The sequence below is a fragment of the Meriones unguiculatus genome, chromosome 1 (genome assembly GCF_030254825.1).
Source record: "Meriones unguiculatus strain TT.TT164.6M chromosome 1, Bangor_MerUng_6.1, whole genome shotgun sequence".
In the NCBI taxonomy this organism is placed as follows: domain Eukaryota; kingdom Metazoa; phylum Chordata; class Mammalia; order Rodentia; family Muridae; genus Meriones; species Meriones unguiculatus.
The window spans coordinates 71275914-71298290 of NC_083349.1; the positions used below are offsets into that span (position 1 = coordinate 71275914).

At 49.6% G+C, this 22377-nt stretch overlaps 1 protein-coding gene across 17 annotated transcripts in view; it reads right to left on the reverse strand.

Annotated features, from left to right (window-relative positions):
• The window catches only part of Ablim1 (actin binding LIM protein 1), a 249892-nt gene that overhangs the window by 76620 nt on the left and 150895 nt on the right, over nt 1–22377 (reverse strand). For all 17 annotated transcript variants that reach the window (XM_060391704.1, XM_060391700.1, XM_021630990.2 and 14 more), the window contains 3 exons: nt 20100–20209; nt 8607–8733; nt 6926–7019 (listed from right to left, as the gene is read on the reverse strand). In XM_060391704.1, the coding sequence (XP_060247687.1) occupies nt 6926–7019; nt 8607–8733; nt 20100–20209 (331 nt within the window). The remainder of the gene's footprint in view (nt 1–6925; nt 7020–8606; nt 8734–20099; nt 20210–22377) is intronic.

The window sequence follows — 22377 nt, forward strand, 5'->3', positions numbered from 1 at the left end:
TTTAATTTTAAAATTTTTATTTGTTTGTGTGTGGGTGTTTTGTCAGCATGTGTGTCTGTGAACCACACAGACGTGGTGCCTGCAGAGACCAGAAACAGCATCAGATCCCCCTGGAGCTGGACTTCTAGACACTTAGGGGCCACCGTGCGGCTGTGTGACCCGAACCCGGGTCTCCTGGAAGAGCAGCCAGCGCTCTGAACTGCAGACCATCTCTCCAGGCTCCGCTCCGTCTCCATTTAGAGACAGCCTTATAGCCCTGGCTCTGAGGCCCACTATGTATACCATGCTGGCCTTGAAGTCAGAGAACTGCCTGCCTCTCTATCCAAAGTCCCGGGAGTAAAGGAGTGCACCAACATGCTGGAATGGAAAATATTTTTAAATAACAGTTCTTAAGCTAAAAACCTGAGTGATTCAGATAAGAAAATAGCACACTGCTTTAAAACAATGTGGCTTAAACCAAAGAGTAAAATATAATCATATGTTTAAAATCTAGGGAAGGCGAGGAAAATCTCCAATTGACTTAACTCTCTGAAGTTAAAAATCACTCTCAAAAACAAAACATCCTTTGAACTCAAGATAAATACAAGTTCTTTTCAAAGTGTCATTTCCCGATAAGGGAGCTCCTCCGTTTGTTCTGACAGGAAATGGGGTGAGCTTTCCATAAATATCAAATCTTTACTGCTGTGAACAGCCTTCGGTTCCCCTGGCAACACATTTCTGCCAGTGCAAATGCAGAGAGAAAGTGAGTGGCTTGGGTAGGGTCAGACACATTTTCCTCACACCATTTATCACGCCACATCACGTGACACTCCACGTGGGCCACTGCTGAGAAGGAAGGGGTAAAGTCACTCTCTGCAAACAGAGTGTCACAACGAACACATCACAGCCCTGTGTGGATTCCATCCAGGGGCAAGCCTAGGAGGAAGGGCCCAGGTGCAAGCCAGGGCAACCGGCAACCCCAGGAAAGGATCAAAGTTCAGCTTCCCACAGTGAGAAAGAATCTAGCATGGATGGCAGCACGTTCAAGCCAGCCAAAGCTACAAGCAACGATGACAGCATGATATTAACCAGACTCCTCATTTTCATGCCTTTCTGCTCCTAGGCCTACCCAGTTAAACTGGGAGAGAATGGTGGGCAGGAGAGAGGCACAACACAGGAAGATGGGATGGCTGCTGACCATGCCAGGGTGTGTGTGTGTGTGTGTGTGTGTGTGTGCAGTGTGTGTGTGTGTGTGTGTATGTAGTATGTCCTTTTAAAATTCTAAGTCATTTATAGACACGGGATAACAGGAGCCCAACTGTCACCTCACATCTTTGCAAAGGGAGCAGGTGTGTTTGTTTATACACAAGCATATGTATACATTCAAATTAGGATGCAAATTAGGTATCATAGGATTCACATTATTAAAATACACATATTGTAATATATTGGAAAAATTGTGCAACGCTCACCTTTGTCTAATTCTAGGATGTTTTCTTCACTCCTCCCTGAGCCAAAAAGCCACCAGTCATTCTCCATTTTCTTCTGCTCTCAGGCCCTGGAAACCATTAATTTACCTTCTGTCTCTGCATTTGCCTGTTCTATATACTTCACATAAGCAGAATCATGTGACCCATGATCTTTGGACTTGCTTCTTTCCTTTAATTTTCAGTGTTTAAGTATCATCCATGCTATAACATGAATCAGCATTTCCCTCTTTTACCTGGCAAGGTAATACTCCATTTTGTGGACATACCACTATTTGCTTATCCTATCTACAGTGAAACCTTCTCACCTATTCCTGTAGCTGAGGCGAACACATTGCTTGAGCCCAGCAGTTCAAATCTATCTTGGGCAACTCAGCAAGACCCCATCTCCAAAACAGAACAAAAACAGGAAGTCATTTCCTCAGTTCCAGCCATCTATCAATAGACTGGAATGAAGAAATGTCCCTGGTTTCATCTTGCGTCATGAGACCCTCCAGAACACCTGTGGGTCTAGAAGCCCAGGCTAGAGCCCTGCGAAGACGCCCTCGGCTGGAGACGGCATGATTCATCTGCAGTGTTCTCTGTGGGCCTTGCCTGTGTCCTGGCGGCTGAGACACCCTGAGTGTGACTCCACAGAAGCCCGGGTCCAGTGGCATGTTACACGGGAAAAACAATAAAGCGATGGAGTGGCAGCTGCTTGTCTCCAGCACGCTCGTCACAGGACCACTGTTGAGACGCGCTTCCTACCCCATCAGGGGCTGTAAATTTTGGGCCTTCAGCAAGCGATACTTCCAGACTGCTTATTTGACTGTGGATGGCTGTGCACGAATTATGCACATGTCCCCTCGTGCCCCCATCTTGTGAGAATCAAGAGACCTGTTTTCTAATTTCAGTCTGCTGCTAATTAGTTCCAGATTCCCTAGCACTTGGTTGCTTCTGTGAATGGAGGTCAGCGGCAAAGGCCTTGACCGCTCATGGGGCTTGCTGCGAGAATTAAATATTTATGAGATCACTTGCAAATGTTAAAAAATGTTACACAAAGTCAAGACAGCCTTGGCTCACTGTCCCCCGGGGCACAGAACATTTTACCCACACAACAGAGCTTGATCCTTTTCCCTTCCCCAGTTCTCAAAAACACTTAAGCCTATCTATCTATCTATCTATCTATCTATCTATCTATCTACCTACCTACCTACCTACCTACCTACCTACCTATCCAAATGTGTGAAGACTGAGCAGGCAGGATGCCATTTGCTCCAGCGTGGCTCTGCCAATGGCACACACAGAACAAGAAAGGAAGGCTTCGGCACTTGACACTGTTTTCTGCACATCTTGCCTTTGAAGGTGGCAACCAGACTGTTGTATTACCGCTATGGGATAACCCCTGTTTCTCCACTCAGACGGCAGGTGAGTGCCAAACAGCACCTGTGGAGCCCCACACTCCAGGGTGGGACACGTGCCTCCCCTTCTAATGTGGTTTAGCGTGCATCTGCCCTCCCAACTCCCCACTTTTTGGAAAGGCAGATTTTCTAATCAGTTTAAAAGCCAGATAAAACAAAACTCCTGGTTTTTAATCTCCTGGAGAACCCAGGGGAAGGATTTGACTGAATCCTGTTGTGATTCAATTTTCTACATGCCAGGAGTTGGGCATGAGGGGTTTAGAAGCAAGTACAAATCCCACCCAGCAAGACAGGACAGGGTCCTACAGGTCTACCTGGGAGGGGTTCGGGGTCTCTAGTGGGACGCCATTAGGGCCGGTTCTTCAGGAGCTGTCAGAAGTATAGTACACAGTCCCCAAGGAAACAGGCAGTACCACACATTCTGGAAAGACCAGATCCAGCCAGCAGGTGTTGGCTGTTGGGAGGAGGACCAGAAAGGAAAGCCTGTGTGACCTAACCAAGGACAGGAGGACTTCACCCCAGCCCTGTGGTGAGAACCAGGACAAAGCTCCTGCCTGGCTCCTTTCAGGGGACAGCGGCCTCCTTAGGGATGGCACCTATGTAGAGGGGACAATGGCCGGGGCCACTTGTTTTAAATGGACAGAGAGAGTGAGCAGTGACACAGATCGCCCCTGGGGCGGTGGGTGGCCGGGATGGTGTTAGGGAGCAGAGGTGAGGGAGCCCAGGGCTGAGGGGGAACCACAGGACAAGCCCTTTCCAGTCTCCTCAGACTTTGTTGACAGCTTGCTATCCCACAAAGGGATTTGCAGCTGCTTCTTCAGGATGCAGACGAAGCTCAGCATGGAGGAAAGAGGTCTGGGGGTGGGGGGTGGGGTGGTGAAGCCACCAAAGATGAGGGAGCCTCTAGCAAGGGGAAGTCCCAGGCCCAGGGCTGCCAAGACTGACCTGAGCCTCCTTACAGCTTCCAGAAAGGGATGAAGAGTGGGGTGGAGATGGGCAGAGGGTGTTGGGGTGGAGCAGGGGAGTGGGGGTAATGGAGGGGGTGGGGGCCGACAGGCAAGTAGGGAGTAGAAACAGAAGAGGTTGATTCCAAGGACACTTTACAGAAGGGACTAGAGGTAGGAGGTGATCCATAAACCCTATTATTTCACTCTAATTTGCTCCTGGGCTCTTAATTAGGCAGCAGGCCTTAAGAATCTTCAGAATGCCCTTTGGATTTATACATCAATTAGTAAACACTTTAAGAAAACTGTTATATTTTATTCATTTGTGTGTGCGTGTGTGTGTGCGTGTGTGTGTGTGTGTGTGTGTGTGGCCACTGTGAGCGCACATGTCGAGTCTTGGATTGAACCAGGCACTTCTACCCACAGAGCCATCTCAAAGGCCCAGCAAACACCATTTACAACAGGAAGTATGACACAAGTATGCACGCCATGGGCCTGAGCGTGACAGGCCGGTTCCCAGGCGGCATCTCCAGTAAAAGTGAGCGGCAGCTCTGACCCCTCAGATGTGGAGAGCGTGGGAGCCCAGGAGAACACACAGGGACACAGGGAGCCAGGCACGAGTAGGGTTCTCACTTGGGCGCATGGTAGTTAGTACTTTCAGGGAGCCTTGTGCAAGGGCCCCCAGCTCCCCTCCAGTGCTTACAGTCTTTCCACGTTGATGCTCGGACAGTCTCTGGTTTTCTAGAGCATGGATGAGCAAAGTCCTTGGTCTGGGAATGTTAACTTCCTTGGAAGCCGTCTTAGAGCTGGAATTGAGGTAGGGGTCTTGAGGAGACTGTTTGGGTGATGGGCATGGCCTTGCATAAACCGATAAATGCCCTTTCCAGAGAAAGGGAGGGCAGCAGGCAGAGCAGTGCTGAAAAGGCAGGGTGGGTGGTGGGCCTGCATGATGCAGCCACGAGCTAAGGTTCACAGGGAGACGGAGGTCAGGAAGGACACCCCTCCAGCGTTTGAGAGAGCAACAGCCCCATGACACACTGGAATATGTCTACACTCTGAAAGTGAGGGGACACATTTCAGCTGTTTTGTTTTTGGGACAGGGTTTCTCTACTATGTGGCTTTAGCTGTCCCGGAACTTGTTCTGTAGACCAGGCTGGCCTCGAACTCACCCGCTTCTGCCTTCTGAGTGCTGGGCTTAAAGGCATGTGCCACCACCTTTGAGGATAAACACTTGCAGCCCATGCAGAAGACAAGCACACTGATATTTGGATAAAGTGAACTGAGAACAAAAAGACAAGGTTCATGGTCTTCAGGACAAACGTACTCATGGAGTGGGTTGTCAGGAAGGGCAGGAGAGCAGGGCGAGGAGGACCCAGCCCAGCTGAGTCACCACAGTCACATGTCTGTGCTAACCCCAGCAGGACCTTTTTCTGGGTCACACACCCATGTGTGGAGGACAGAGCCTGCTGGGCGGACCCCTAATCTGAGCTGAATGTGCAAACTACACCCAAGGCTGCTGATGCTGGAGGCTTGGCATGGACTCTCCAAGCCCTGAGCTTGTCGGGCCTTCCCTGACACCTGAGGCCGGTTTATGACAAGGCCCTTGAAGCCTCATGACAGCAGCCTGAGAGAGAAAACATGGAGGGGCCAGCAAGTCTCCAAAATAGCATGCTCTGGGGCACAACTGCATTTTAGAGATTCCTTCCCGAAGCTGTTGAAGTGAGCGTGAATACACACACAGACATACAGACATAGACGCACCTAGACACTCATATACATACACACATACACAGATAAACACATACAGGAGCCCTTTCCCTCCCAGCTCCTTTGGGGAACACATTTCCATATGCGGACTGTAAAGATGGCTGACTCTGTTGATGAGAACAGGTGACCTTACAGTTGGGTTCTGAATCTCCCTGCCTCTTTTCCTTATAGCACCCTCCTGCCCTTGGCTGTTTTCTTTTTAGATTCAAGGCAAAAGTCATGTAGTCCAAAGCGCAGCATCTTAAAACCGACAACCCAGAGGCATGGCGTGAGTTCTCAGTGCCGCAAGCCGCCACAGAGCCTCTTCTGACCCTGGAGGGACCCCTCCCACCTCCCCGCACACCACCCACAACACACTGGTTTTCTCTTCTGTGTGTCCTGTGCCCTCGCCCACAGGTCCTGCGCGTGGTCCTCTTTATCACAGAGCTCTCTTCCTCGGACTACTGGTCAACCGCACTTGATGACCGCCACTTTATCTTCTCGGGAAATCTGGTCCATGGTGACCACTCTAAGTTTCACGGGAAGGGCTAGGAGCAGGACTTGGGGACGCTGTTCTAAACCTTTGTTGTGATGACCCTCAGTGTGGCCCAGAAACACCCAAGGACTCCCAGGACACACCCCTGTGTCTAAACACTGCACTGCCTATATGGAATCAGCCTGAGGTGGGCTGGTGGGTCAGCGCGCTAAGGCTGTTGGGAACCACAGGACAGGCTGGTCGCTCGCATGATAAGGCTACTGGGCTTCCTGGTCCTGCCTGCTCTGCACAGTCTCCACCCTAGGGAGAAGGAGGCAACTGTCACCTTCCCCTCAGCCTGCTGATACCCTATAAGCCTGTGAGAAACCGGGTATTCTCTGAACCTTGTTCCCAGAATTCCTTGCTGCACCCTCCCTCACCCGAGAGGAGTCAGCCGGGCCCTGAGGCAGGTACTGGCAGGGTGGCTGCTGAGAGTGCAGAAACAGAGCGCTGGCTGCAGTCACACCTGAATCTGACAGGCTTTCCTCAGCTGGGTCACAGGGTTCTCTGAGTCATAGTGGATGTGGCTTTCTAAGGGCAGGGAGGTCAACGCCTTCACCTTGCACCTCCCTTCCTTTCTCAGCTCTGACTCTGAGCAAACACAGGCAAACAGAGGGTCTGCCGCTATATTCTTACTTCTAAGAAAATGTCTAATTCCCAGTGACGTTTATTCTTTTCTCCCTTCGAATTCTGCATCATTCCAAGGCCCCCTTGGCACTGGGTAGAGAGGGATGCACAGTACCCACTACCTTCCTTCCTCCTGAGGAGACGGCAGGGATGAGCACCCGGCAGCGAGGACAACGGCGCGGTCTGTGGGAAGCCCTGGTCACTCACCTCCAGGACTTTTCCTGTGATAAACTGCTGACAGGCCTCACACTTGACTCCGAAGAGACCCTGGTAGTCCTTCTCACAGTATGGGGAGCCATCCCTGAAAGACAAAGCTGCACTCAGGGCTTTGGAAAACACCAGAGCCACCTTTCTGAGGCCCTTCCCACAGACCAAGAATATAACTCATCTTTACAGAGCCAGCCCTGACCACTCAGAGCCACAGGCTGCCAGAGAGCTAGTGAAGGTTCCCCAGGCCAGACAGAGAGAAAACCCAACGAATCTCCACATGGTTACCAGGGCTGTTTCCTCGGCTGTCCCAGAACTACAGAGTAGGAAGGCAGCGTTGCTCCTCTCTTGTATTGTTCCTCTCCCGGCAGCCCAAACAGCCCTCAGATGCCCAGGGTCCACCTATGCCTAAGAGGCCCAGGGCTCCTGACCTCCCTTCCTACATCATTGTCTCAGATTCACGGGCCACTGGGGCCACCAGACAGCCTCAAACGCCATCTTAGCTCAGGTCTGTCTGGCTCTGAGGGTCTAGAACATGCAGCAGACATTTACCTCAGAGCACAGCGAAGTTTCCTTTTCCTGAGTGTTCCATGCAGAGCAGCTGGAAAGCGAGTCTGAGGGGCGGCTGCTTATTCCCTATGGCCTTCAGCGTCATTCAAAGGCCAGACACTTGTCTGTCTTTTTGGCTGCCATCACCATCACCTGAAGAGCTCTTTAGTCTCTGACAGAAGTGGTTTCAGTTTGACCCCAGACTTACTTTGAAACTATATTTCTGGGCTGTGGGAGCTAAGCCTCCTTTTCAATTATTTCGTTGATTTATTTATTAAAAAAAACAAACAAACAACAACAACAAAACCTGTGTTTCAATGAACGATTTAATACGAGTGGGTAGGTCTTGGGTTTCCTGTTTCTGTCTTTGACCTTTGACACAGGGTCATCTGCAGCCAGGCTGGCCTCCAGCTCTCTAAGAAGCCAAGGCTATCCGACCACTGGAATTACAGGCAGCTACCACTGCACCCCGCTTCCTACAGGGTTAGCTGAAGCCCAGGGCGCTATGCCTGGTAGGCAAGCACTACCAATGGAAATACATCTCCAGTCCTTTCTGGGGATCCAGTCCAGACTGTGCTCTCTGGGCTCTAAGCTCTCTCATCAAGCTATACCACTGGTTGGGGAAATTTTCCAAAGTCACAAAAAGATGTAGGGTAGCAGATTCTTCCTCATGACTAGAGCACATTAAAAAAAATAAAAACCCCACCAAACTCCCCAGATTCATATAACTCTAGCCAGCCCCCACCAATGCTCTCTGACCCCAACATGAACACTGTTCTGTGGCCCTGGTCTTGCCAGGCTCAGAGCCTAGATCATATGTGTTTTAGGGGAATGTCGAAAGCCCTGGAAAAGAGAACTTTGATAGCTTCACATACAAAACAAAAATAGCAAAGGAAAAACTAGGTGTTTAACTACAAAGCAGGGTATGCCACCACGCCAGCTTTGGTAATCATTAAATTGGGCCACCATCAGTAGGCCACTAAGCCCACAGCACCCACAGCATGGCAAAGCAGAACAGTGATTTATCGCAAGAAACGGTATAGCAAACACTTCATCCTGATGCAAAACGGGAGTGTACTGGAGAAGCCCCTGAAGGCTGGGGCAGTGCCCGACCCCTCTGGCCCAGACTTACTTGCTGATGTACTCGCCGGTGAGGACCTTCCCACAGGACTTGCACTTGAAGCAGCCCAAATGCCACTGCTTGTCCAGAGCCAGCAGGGCCTGCCCGTTCTTAATGTCCCTTCCGCAGCCAGCGCAGTCTGGAAGAAAGCAGCAGCTCACAGTTACTGCCATTCCCCTTGCCAAACCCACGGAGGGGCAGTGCCCGACTGCGGCCGGCCAGCTCTGCCAGTCACTGAGTGCCTGAGCACCGCGTCATTTCCCTGTATAAAACTGTCTCCAGTAGATCCTGCGGGTCTGTCCTCATGTGGCCAGGCGGCTGCTCAAACCTCGGCGGAGCTCACCACACCAGCGCCCTTAACCTCTGCCCCTCAGGAGCCAGGTACCCTTTGGGGTCCAGTTGGCCTACAGACCATTTAATAATAGCGTCTCGGCTAGGACATGAGGAAAGCGTTCACGGGCTCTTCTTTGACTGAGGGCACTTGTGAATCCGCTAAGAGGATTCCTGCTCTTCTGTCTGCCTGTGGCTCCCTGGGCACTGCCCGTCAATCTCAGCTTTGTAATGGAATTTTACTTCCTTACCTAAGCCTTTCCACTGCTGGTTCACTGACTTAACTCCTTAGCTTTCATCTGTCCTTTGCACATTCCTGCAAGGCTCGTGAGCTGGTTACTTCTCTCACAGTGGTAACAACAAGCCTGAAAGTGCAGCTCGAGGAAGCAAGGCTTCATCTTAGGGCACAGAGGCAGGGTGGGCATGGCAGCTGGTCATACCGCTGGGCGGTTAGGGAGTCGAGGGTGATGATCAGTGCCGGCTCAGCTCACTGCCTCATTTTACGGTGCTCAGGATCACAGCGCAAAGAGGGCAGATCTTCCCACCTCAGGCCAAGCTAGACAATTCCTCAGTCTCCTTGGCGGTGCATGGTTCTGGGCTAACAGGAGCATCTTCCACTTCCCTCGTACTATGGCCTGTGAAACCATCTGCAGGGTCTGCACAGCGTCATCACAGTGGGAAGTGGAAGACGCTCCTGTTAGCCCAGAAACATGCACCGGGGAAGAGGTATGTGAAATGTAACACCAACATACATTCAAAATCCGTGTGTCTGGGGGAAGGAGAGCAGGCGCCACCAGCTGGTGGCTGGACCCTGTGTCCAGGAGCAGCGCCCTCTTCTGACCACCCCTGTAACCATCTCCTCTAAACCAGCTTCCCCTTTCCTCCCAGACCCCACCAGCTGCCTCCCTGGAGTGACTGGAGCACACTCCCTGAATCCACACAGAGATGGCTCTGGCTCCTCCTGGCTCCGGCAGCTTAACTTATCCTGTTTCTCTGGCCACAGGTGTTTCTGGGCATCTTGGCCAGCATGTGTTAACTTGACTTTAGACCCAACATCCATATCCAAAATTTTACTATCCAAGTATATTTGCAACTCTCCTCGGTGTGTGTGTGTGTGTGTGTGTGTGTGTGTGTGTGTGTGTGGTGTTCTAACGAAATGCACGTTAAAGAGACCACTGGTGCAGAAAGGGACGTATGTGTTCCACTCCCAGAATAGAACAGAATGATATGATTCTGGAGAAAAACATAAGAAATTCTTAAGAAACTGCCCCCTGTGGAGGAAGGCTTTATTTGTCTCCTCATGTGATCTAAGCTGTTGGATTTTCTTAACCACTAGAATGTGAAAAATTAAAAATATGTACCGATAAGGTTAAAAATATAATTTCTGAAGAGTAGGATTTCCTTTTTAAGAGATTCATTTACTTCTCTGCGTGCACCTTGCTGCGCTTATGCTACGCGTGTACAAGTACATACAGTGGTCAGAGCATGGATCTCCTGGATCCTGAGCTACAGGTCGCAGGATGTTGCCTGATATGAGTGTTGGGAACCAAATTTGGGTCCTTTGTAAGAGCATTAAGTATTTTTGACCACTGAGCCATCTCTCCAGCCACTGAATAAAAATTTGCTAAAGTACAGGCCATTCTAAATTGCGTATAAGATGGTCTTAAAGTATTAAGAAGTGTTTTACCAAATGCCCAATATGTCATAAGACTATTACCCTTAAATCTTATATCTGGTAATATTCTATGAAGATAAGCCACAGTATTTATTTTAAAACAGTCTTCAAATGATAGGAACACAGTATTGAGGTTGAGACAAATGAGCAGTTTTAAAAAGCACTAGGGGCTGGGGAGACGGCTCGGTGCCTGCCATTAGTTCAGAACCGCCCACGCAGAAGCCCAGGGTGGATGGTGTCTGTCTATAACCCTAGCGAGGAGAGAGAGAAAGAACATACAGATCCCAGGAACTTGCTGGCCAGCTAGTCCAGTCAACTGCTGAGCTCCTGGCTCAGTTAGAGATCGGTGTCAAAAAATATATTTGAGAGCTATAGTGAAATCACCTAGCATCGACCTCTAGTGTACACACACCCACAAACCACTCATTATAGACCCCCCATCTTAAAAAGGAATATACTGTTTTAGGTTCACAGGAAACTGAGAGAGTTCAGAAGAGATTTCTCATTTCCCTGCCCCACATGCTCAGCTGCTACCACTGACCCCAGACACCAGAGCAGCACCTTGCTCTTGCTGACAAACAGATCATTACCACCCGGCATCCACGGGTAAGCTGTTTGGAAGGTTTAAAATGGCATCAGGGATTATAGTATCACACTGAAGAGCAGAATAACTTCAACAGTCTGAGAACTCTGAGCCCTGCCTATTCATCCCTCTGTTCCCTAAGTCCTGGAAGCCTCTGGTCATTTTCTACTGTCATCATAGTTATGTCCTTTCCACAGTGAAATGGTAACTTTAATTCAAGTAGAGCTGAAATTTCCCTTTGTTTCTAATAATTGCCACTAGGTGGCAGCAATGGTTTGAAGAAGAACAATACTTCTTTAAAATAACTCAAAGATGGGCTCTTTGGTTCTCCAGGTGGACACCGTAGACTTTGAGTGGCTGGCAGGGCCACCCGTGTTTCACTGCAGGAAGCATGGCTGAGGAGAGGGGTAGGCTCAGGCTATGGAAGACTGGGATCCTGACCACCTCAGAACCCTCACGTCCTCCTTGAGAACACTGATAACAGCTTCTTGCTAGGTTGCATTTCAAGGTTCTCTGCGCAGAACAAGGCCTGGCACAGGTGAAGCACTCAATGGCATCCCTCCTTCCTTGGTTAGGGGCCAGGGCTAAGACTGACCCCTGGGTTTCTTTTCTGTGTTTTTCTTTCTTCTTTCTTTCTTTCTTTCTTTCTTTCTTTCTTTCTTTCTTTCCTCTCTCTCTCTCTCTCTCTCTCTCTCTCTCTTTCTTCAAATTGTTTGTGTACACTGGTGTTTTGCCTGCGTGTGTGAGGGAGTTAGAGCCCCTGGCACAGGCATTACAGGCAGCTGTGAGTTGTGAGGTACTGGGAGGTGCAGTCATGTCACCTCACACAGCGGCCTTGAGCAGTCTGTACTTTCCATAGCAGCAACCACTGTTGCCTGGACTTGAGCCTGATTATCAGGCGGTGGAAGTGGACAGGGGCAGCGGCGGGTCTGTGCTGGACCACTCCCTTCTTCCTGCCCCGCCCAAGGATGAGCTTCAGTGAAGAACAGCATGTCCTACTCTCCAGCTTCGTGGTTCTTCAGTGGTTGGGAAAATAGTTTCCACATCACTGAAGCAGCTGCTGGTAAATATAGAAAGTTGGGGCTGGGATGACTGTCAAGGTCAGAGATAGGTGAACACCATGTGGCATCAAGGAAGGGAGGCCCACTGACCACTCACCATAGGGAAACCACGACCAGACAGGAGACGGGGAAACAAAGCCCCAACCCAGCCCTGGATGCGTGCGTGCATCAGGACTCACTCTTGACAAGAGGCAGGGCAGGAGGGGCCTGGCTGTCCACAGACACGTCAAGTGGACACCAAGTCCACACCTGGCTCTGTTTTTGTCTCATTTTCTTCAAAGGCAACAGAACCCCTCAGCAGGGGGGATCCTGCCTGTCTGCCTTGGTTTTTCTGGCAAAGGATCACAAACACCTGGGCTTCAGGAGGATTTAAGCTGAGGAAAGAGACATACGGCTCAGGGAGATTCAGAGCCTGTTGAGTGTTTCTCTGCAAAGGCTGAGCACATGAGGCCAAGAGAGAACCGAAGGAAGCCAAGTGTTGGATGCTGACCTCCACTGTCATCCAGCTACAGGATGATATTGCCAGGTCCTGACTTAGTCACCCACGACTTGACAGATAATGGCCGGCCCCAGCCATGTGAGTCCATAGTTGCCTTTTAGTCTGTCTTAGCAAACGCCATGGGTACGGATCAATATAAGCAAGGGCAGAGCCAGGCACGGCGGTGCTGCCTGTAACACACAGCTGAAGCAGGAACAATTACCCAGAGTTCTGGAGTTCCAGGCCAGCCTGGGCTACCCAGCAACACCCAGTCTCAGAAACAAGCAAACAAAACTGACAAACAAGACAGAGCACAGCAAAGAACGCAAAGCTAAACATTTGCTAGCCTAAGCACCATTCAGGGGTTATGTCCAAGACTGTATGTGTTTATGTGCATGTGTATGACAGGATGTGTAAACATTTGTGTATCACGTGGCAGAGGGGGCCAGAGCCCTGGAACTGGAGTTGCAAATGGCTGTGGGCTGCCTGATATGGGTGCTTGGAATGGAACAGGGTCTTCTCAAGAGTTGTGAGCTCACTTAACTGCTGAGCAGTCTCTCTAGCCCAGGAGATTCTTCCTGTTAGTAGTTTTAAAATTCCAGAGTGTGCTGCCGTCAGGCAGAAAAGCACCGGGAGCCTGGCAGATAACAGGGTTGGAGAGTCCTACTTTCCATGCAGTCCTGTGTGTTCCCTCTCTGTGGAAAAGGATCTCCGTGCTATTAATGATTTAATCGCTGAAGCTAAAAATGACACAGAGTGATTTTGAAGGGCTTGTGTGTTGCCTGAGAACGTAATCTTGAACTAGACCTTCCGTGTCCCCTGCTGAGGCCGCCTTTGCTGTCTTGATGGCTGTGGTGGAGACATGACAACCCCGAGCAGCCTGGCTGTTTTAACTGGAGCTTCTTGTTGTCTTTGGAAAACAATACAGCACAGCAAACACACTTTCACAGCCAGGACAGCAGCATTGTCAGCCTTCATCAGGGCAGCTGAGGGCAGCAGCCACCAGCCACGCCCTCAGGGATGAACTGTCGTGGGCAGGCTAGCCCAGCAATCTTCCCCATGACAGATGCTCACAGAGTTGGCGTGACTCTGGCCAGAGTTTTCATAAATAGAAGTTGATTGTGCCTGCCAAGCCTCCAGTTCAAACCCCTAAACCAGGGTTTATAAACGCCAGGAGGGCATGGCTTCCCAAGGTGACCCTCTCCTTCCTCTGGTGCTGGGTGTGGTTCTCAGTATTCACAGGAGTCCTTCCCTCTTCAGGAATTTAAGGAGCTGGGGGATGGCTTAGTAGCTAAAGTGCTAGCTGTGTAAGCAAGAGGACCTGAGTTCAATTCCTGGCACCACTGCAAACAGCTAGGTGTACTGGCACATCCTTGTAATCATGGCACTAGGGAGTCACAGAGAGGTGAGTGCCCCAAGTTCACTGGCCAGAAAACCAGCCTCACCAGTGAGCATTGCGTCCCACCTACTAAGAGAGCCTGCCTCAAAAAACCAAGGTGGATAGTTCCTGATGGGCAGCACCAAAAGCTGAGCCATGGCTCTCCATGTGCACACACACACACACACACACACACACACACATGCGCGCACATACACACTTTCTCAAGCAGCATTCCCATGGCTAGTACTGTCCAGCATGATGATTATGACCAAAAAGAAACATAAAATAGCTAAAAAAAATTATCTGCTCAAGCTATCACTGAAGGGTTTCCCATCTGGGTAGAAAAAAAGAAGAACCAAAAAGTAGGAGAGGAAAGAATAAAGAGACGGAGAAAGGCCACCTTGGCCAGAGTAGGCACACGTGTAAAGACTTGAAACGCGACCTGCTGTACTTATATTCCTGAGGCTCCTTAGTTTTGAATCCTAGTGATACACATGCTGAATGAGAGACTTTAAGTCTGGTACCTAGAACAGGGCCTGGAACCCAGCAGGTACTCAGTGAAGCTTTGGTTGAGTGACTAAATGATGGCTCCCTTTGCCACGCCCATTCATCCATTCATTCCAGTCACCTTCATCATAGCCTTCTCCCCAGCCCTGACCGCTGGCTCAGGAGAATTGACTTTGAACTTCAGCATCACTATCACCACCTTGATCTTTCTAGAACATGTTGTCATGTAGTAACGCCTCAGTGAACGTGACCCTCAGGGGTGCCAGGGTCTCCTCAAGACCTCCTACACTGAGACCCATCCCACGCTCCCTCTGCAGGATGCTGAGCGACCCCTTTGCCCTGGCCGCCCCGCTCTTCTGCAGCAAGCCCCCTCGTGATTCTGGGTGTGCTCTCAAGCACAGACTCTTCCAGAGAACCCTGGGAAGGGGCTGCTCTGAAGAAAGATGAAGGAACTGGCGTCTGAGACGTCAGACGCTCACATGATATGGAGAGGTCTGAGCAGAGGAGGGAAGCAGAAAGTCAGGATGGACACATGCTGTGTGGGCGTTCCTCAGGCTGGCCCACCAAGCCAGCACGCATCCAGACTCCAGTCAGGCAGCCCCTGAGGTGGGAAGGCTGAGGGCCCACAGCAGCCCACCCCTGCTTAGTGCCTGAAACAGACAGGAGCTGTGGAGAGAGGAAACGCTCATCTGAATCCACGGGAACCACACAAAGGCCCCTCAGGCCCTGTAACCCATGGATCCAGTCCTTTACCCTCTAGTCAACACAGGAGGATGGACTGGTGTGAAACACAGAGGACTTCAGCTTATGTCCATCACACTTTAAAAAGGCAGAATCAGCTAGAGGAAAGTTTAGTTATAATCTTCCCACAGCCCTAATGGTACCTTGTACTATCACTTCCATTCCAAGACAGGCACACCACTTGTAACTAATTTGGGGCAATACAGTGGCAAGCCTATCATACCCTAAGCTCCACGTGAATGCCTAGAAATAAATCAGAGCTAAGGGTAAGAAGTATTTTAAGGTGGGAAGAAACACCGAAGGGGCTAAGGTCATAGTTCAGTTGGTAAAGTGCTTGCTTGGTCAGCATCAAGACCAGAGTCCGGTTCCCTAGAATCCATGAGCAAAAGGCTGGGTGGGGTGGTCTGCACTCACGGTCCCAGCTGCTTGGTGACCTCAGGCCAGTGAGACACTCAAAGAACAAGTTGGACAGTACCCAAGGAAAGGCAGCTGAAGCTGCCCCTGGCCTCTGCATGCCCAGGTTCATGTTCTTGCAAACACACGTGCGCATGCACACAGACACGGCGGTCAGCACGACATAGGCTGGACAGACAGGGCACCAGGCAGAAATGCTGCCTCTCCCTCAGAAGGCACTGGGACAGACTATGTCAGATAATTTTATTGCCTTGGAGGCTCCTTCTCCCCCTTCCTTGCCTCTGCCAGTCTCCCGTGGTCTCTGCCTCCTACTCCGTGGTTATGAAGAACCAGCCACAGAATCTGCGATGCAGCCATGGCTCAGAAGCTCCAGTCTGAAGCTGAGAGAGGACCTTGTGCCCTGGTGTAGCTCACAGAGGCCTCGAGCTTTCTCACAGAGGCTGCGAGCATTCTCAAGGCAGAGTTTCACTGAGAGAAAGGCAGGCTCTGCCTCGTGGGAAGCCTCTTGCCAAGTATAAAAAGTCTTTTTATTTTTTTAAAGATAGGAATGTCTATCATAGCAGAATAGTTTTGAAGTCGAGGCAATTCTTAGAGAACTACAAATAGCAACCAACTGTTTTCTAATTATGTGCCAACAGCATTCAGGAAGCTGCTGAAAATTCCCTCTGCTCCGTGTTGTCCGTGGGCTGCATACACTGGAGACTTTGCCTGTATATATCTCTAGGTATAAGTGCTCTCCTTCATGACACCCACGTGACATTTCCATGTCTTCTGGTACTTGTCTAATAGGTAAGAGCTTCCTAAAAATTAAAAAAAAAAATGTTTTGGATGAAGCAGTTGCAATGAGAGGAGATTTCATTCAGTGGGAGCAGGGGAGAAAATAAAATTTGGCTCGATATGGCTTATACATAAGCCATAATGGTTAAAGCTAGTATTAAAAGACAATGGCTTTTGGCTGCTTATATTTTCAGACTTGATTTATGGGTATAACATGAATGTCACACAAAAAGAGAAGACATAGATGCATCCAAATATTTATATTAGCATCTGTTAACTGTGTAAAGTAATGAATTTCACTGTGATATTTTCATATTTATATAAAGTAGAATAACAATTGGAATCCGTTAGATGTGTCTTCCATAGGACTGGAAAAGGGAGGGAAGTTGTCGGGAATCTTACCCAGCTGTGAACACTGTAAGCTCCCACAGTAGCCAGCATGGCTCGACATGTCTGTGAGCAATACAGTGGTATGAATGTTGGGGAAGTAACCAATTGTACTTTGGGACTGGACTCAAGGCCTACTCCACAGGGGGAAAGGCATGCCTGGGTGAGAGCTCATGGCTGGGAACTCACAGGCTCCAGGATTGCCCTCTAAATCTGCAACTCTATACCCAGAGATGCAGCACTCAGACCTTATCAGAGAAGGTTCTCTATGCATAGACAGCCGTTAAAGCAGAAACTCACAAACTTGTCAAGAGACATAGATTAAATATCTGTGGAGTGATCAATGGGACATCTATATCATGCTCCTTCCCAAGAAGAAAAAGGAGGAGGAGGAGGATGAGCAGGAGGAGGAAGGTTGTAAGATCAGAGGTCTGAGAAGATCAGGACAGAACAGTGTCCTCTGGACAGACAGGACACTGTACTCATTAACTCGTCGGAGCGGAAACTGCCTGCCCACGGCCTATACGAGCTCCAGCCAGCCAACACACTGCAGCATGGAAAGGGCGGGGCTTAAAAAGGCATCACCCCTGGCTGAGAGCTACTGGAGAGTCGCTTTCCTTTGTGTGGAGTATAGCACACTCCAGGAGACAGTACGAATATAGGAGCAGCAGTGGAGTTAGGAGGGTCTAGGTGGAGTTAAAAGAAGGAGTGGAAAGGTTAATATGACCAATTTCTATATTTGTACCTGTAAAGTTCTCAAAGAATTAATAAAAATATTGTATTTCCTTAAAAGAAAGAAAAAAAAGAGTCTGCCAGATGTTCCCATGCCTGTAATTCCAGTATCTGGAAAATGGAGGCAAGAAAATCAGAAATTCAAGATCACCCTTGTCTATGTAGTGAGTTCATGGCCATCCTTGGCTACATGAGATCTGCCTCAAAAAAATAAAAATAAAATAAAATAATAAAAAATGGAATTCTCAATGTGTTAGACCACACAATGGAGCATGTTCTAAACTGCACAGCTTGAGGCAACAGGAAGCCCCTTTAGAAGAACTTGAGTTTGTTTCTGTCAACTACATGTTCAAGAGGACTAGATAAAGTGAAGTAAAAAACAAAAATCGGGGATCTGCCCTCATCTGTCAGCAGAGGGCTTGAGCGCCCCTGAGCTTCAACATCCTACACATGGAAACAGAGAGTTGACCTATGGGTCCTTCCCAGTGCGTCGTGGGAACACAGCCTCTTCCACCTCGGGCCTGGCCCAGCTGTCATCACAAGAATCCCTCCAGGCTTTCACTAACAGATTCTCAAGCCCTGCTAGCAGATGGTGACCGTTCCCAGCCACATTTGCGTTCCCAAACCCACCACAGCCCAGGTAAGGGTCTGCTGAGCTCCTGACCAGGCTGATCCCCCTAGTGGCAGGTCACAGAAACACACTTGTTCAGCTCCCTGGCATGTGTGCGTGCTGAACTTCCTTCTTTCCTCCCAAAACCCCAGTGTCTATGCACAGTCAGAACACTCTTATCTGCAATAAACGAAAGGTTTCCACAGAGGTGGGAGGGCTCAAGTCCACTGCTATTACTGTAGAATTTGCCCCGAACAGAGAGTGCTCATCCTCTCTGAGGAACTGGGCCTTAGGGAGCTTGAGGGGGCTCTGCACTCCAGGCCCAAGGGCCGCCGAAAATCCATACACACTCAGGCCAATTCTGGGCTCATCTCCTGATGCCTCAGCTCCCTAGTTCACTCCCCAGCTCCCAGCCCTGAACATATCGACTTGTAATAAATATTAATTGATCTGTCCAGTGTCATTGCCAGCATGTTTACCAAAAGAGTCTGTTATGGGGGGGGGGGAGTCCCCTTGGATTCCCATAGGTCAGATGAAATCTCATCACTCCTTAGTTTCAAATCTATGATGTAAGTATACTGTCTTCCCACACTTGATAGGGTCAGCTACAGGGCCCTTCTCTGATTCCACAGAAAGAAAACCTTGTCTTCTGCTCTGGTTTTCTTCACATATTAAGTATTTTCTGTGGGAATCTGGCTATGTGCTCTCACTGGAAAGCAAGCTTCCTGAGGATGAGAGAACTCATTTTGTTCAAGGTTATATCTTCAGTCTGAAGGATGATATTCACTTTGGGCAGTTAGTAAATATCAAATGAGCAATTGTCAGAGCCCTTCCAGATGAGCAGGGAATGATTTGTCGATGAGGAGACAGTATCTCATCTGCATCTTCCATGAGTGGAGACAGTGATTTTAACACAGAGAGCCTCAGGTGACATAGCCTGTCTCCAAAGTTCCCCATCACAGCCTCTGTAGCCATGTGCAGGCAGAGGGCAGTCCTGACTGCCTGACTGGACTGGGCCTGCCCAGGAGCCAGATGCTCCTCAGCACAGTTCTGAGAAGGTGTTTTCAGGAAGATGTAACTGCGGGAGGACCCACCCTGAATCTGAGAGACACCATCCCAAGGTCTGGGAGAGGGTCCCAAACTCAACCAAAGGGAGCCAAAAGGGCCTGCAGGTGGCTCTGCCTGTGAGGAGCTGGCTGAACAAGCCCGATGCATGGTTTGATCACTGGTCCCATGGCAGAAAGAGGGACTGGCCTCCTGCATGCTGTCTCCTGGCCTTCACATGTACACCAGGGTGCTTATGTCCCCTGCTTCCCCTGACATACATACATACATACATACATACATACATACATACATACATACAATGATAATAAATAACCTTTAAGGAAAAAAAAAAGTAGCCAGTACAGCTTTCTTATCCTGTTTCCTGGTCAGCACCTAAAACCACATCCCTTTAGCCATGCCTTCCTTCTGGTGAGGAAGTGTACCCTCTGAACTATGAGCCAAGCAAAGGCTTCCTCCTTTAACTGTCTGAGGAGTGGTCACAAGCAAGTCTTTTCAATGTGAAGGTTCATATTTTTATCTTCCTTGCTGGCTTTAGAATGGACAGTTTGCTGTCTAATTCCATTTGGGTCTTTTTGGTGCAATGACAATGCTCCTCTCTGCCTGGATTTTAATAAACACTGCATGATATTTTTCCATAGGGGGAAAAAAGCTCCAGATAGGAGTAGACTTAGTGCTCACAGGATTTCTCGAAAGCAAGGCACCTTCCTGAACTCCCTTTGAACTACTAGAGAGTTTCTGTCAGTGGTCGCCGGGACACTTACTGCTGGAGCAGGTGGCTTCTTTAGGGCTGGAAGACACAGGCTGTGCACAGAGCTGACAAAGGCAGTCTCTCCCATTGAAGGTGACTCGGTCTCCGGGTGGGAACGGGCGCCTGGAGACAGAAAGACATTTGCCCTCCGAGTTATTCCAGAAATTCCCTTCCCTTCCCTCAACCCTTTGCCTGCTGCCCTTCGGTACAAATTGATTTCTTGTGGGAACACCAGCCAGAATGTTTGAAGTGCAGCCATGCCCAAGCCCGCCAGCTGGACACGGGCCAAACAAACACACGTGCTTCATTACGAGAGACACGAGAATGCATTGCCTATGGGCTGCCTGGTTGGAAAGTAGCATGATGTAGCTCCATTCTGAAGTGGAGGGGGTGGTTGGACACGTCACTCCTCAGGGCCCAGAGCAGTGACGTGCACAAGGAAATTCTTCACGAAGAAAAGGCAGCCTCACTTTAAGTGCCATGGATTCCCACCGAAGCCCAGGGCGCACCCCTGAGAGAACAGCTTACGGGGTGTGGAAACCGTTTTGCCTGTCCTGTGTTCTGTGGTAACTATGCCGAGACAGACTTTGTCCTTTCTGGACATTTGAATTTGCAGAGCTCTGGGGAACCTGGATCCTCATCAGGACAAGCTGCTGCAAACATCTGTTTGAGAACCACCATCAGGGGCTGTCGATTGCTCAGTGCTGAGCACCTGTTCTTTCAGAAGACCCAGGTCCAGCACCGACCTGGTTGCCCATTGCCATGTATAAGTCCAGTTCTAAGGGATCCAATGCCCTCTTCTGACCTCCATAGGCACCAGGCGTGCACACACTAAAGTTACATGCAGGCGTGTAATTCACGTGTGCATTTATACACATAAAGTAAATGTTAAGATAGAAAAACAAGTTCCTTTCCTGCTGGACTTTCAGCAGTGGCAACAGGCGGCACCAAAGCCCACGGTCTGCAGGAATGCTAGTTCCTAAGCCTGCTGTTTTCAGCAAGCCAATTTACCAATCATTTTCATCAACGTGAGTTTTCTAAAGTGGAACTCACCAGACGGCAACGTGGATGAGTCAGAGGCCGTCAGTCTGAGCAAATCCAAGCCTCCCCTTAACCCACCTCTCCATGGCATAGCGCTGGTCTTTAACCACAACACCATGCATACACCTGGACTTGGTCCCACCCACCAAGGTACCAGTCACTCATCAGGTGTGACACTTGAAAGCACACTTGAATCCCCGGGAGATCAACAGCTCCCTCTCTGAAACGGCATTGTAACTTTTCATTGGCCACAGGCAGGGACAGGCTTCATCTACCCGCCTCAGAACGGTGATAATAATTAAGACTACCCTCTGGTGCTGCAGCTGGGCCTGCCCCTTGCTTCATATTCACTTGCTATACCTGAACAAGGCCCCAGTCTGTGTCGGAGGAGAGTGTCAGAGCCGGAAGGGCCTGTGAACACACGGAGAAGCCCAGCCCGCGTGAGGCAGGCACAGGTGCTCCCTGCCCTGCTCTGCTGAGCTTTGGTGACAGGTGTGCCATTATGTGCGGTCTGCCAGGACTGTAGCTCATCCAGGGTGAGAACCCCATTTCCACTCAGAGCTTAACTGTGGACCTGCACAGGTCCTCTTCGGTACCAGCCAGACTCCGAGTGCCGCCCAAGTCAAACTCAGCTACCTTTTTTTTTTTATTATTATTATTATTTTTTAACTTTTATTAATTACACTTTATTCATTTTGTATCCCCCTATAAGCCCCTCCCTCCGCCCCTCCCAGTCCCACCCTCCCCCCCTTTCTGCATGCATGCCCCTCCCCAAGTCCACTGATAGGGGGATCCTCCTCTCCTTCTTTCTGATCTTAGTCTGCTACCTTTTATAAGGCAGTGTGGCTCCCAAAACACAATAGCAATCCCCCCCGTGCCAGTTTCTGACCCTCAGAATACCCATTTTCATTAGGCTGTGTTAGACAGATACCTAATGATCAGCAGTTGGCAAAGTTTTCTGTAAAACATCAGTAGCTAGTGTCGCTAAGCTTTGTAGACTGTTCTCTTTGATAATTCCTCAGTCCTGCCACTGCACCAGACAGCAGTCCTAGCCCCTATACAAACGCACAGCTAATAAAACTTTATTTAAAAGAAAACCATAAGGTCAGGCATATCAGCACATGCCTCCAACCCCAGCACTTGAGAGGCAGAGGCAGAGTGGTGTCTGTGAGTTCAGAGTTAGCCTGTTCCAGGACAGCCGGGGGGGGGGGGGGGGAGGAGATGGTCCTGTGCACTCTGTATTCAGATGC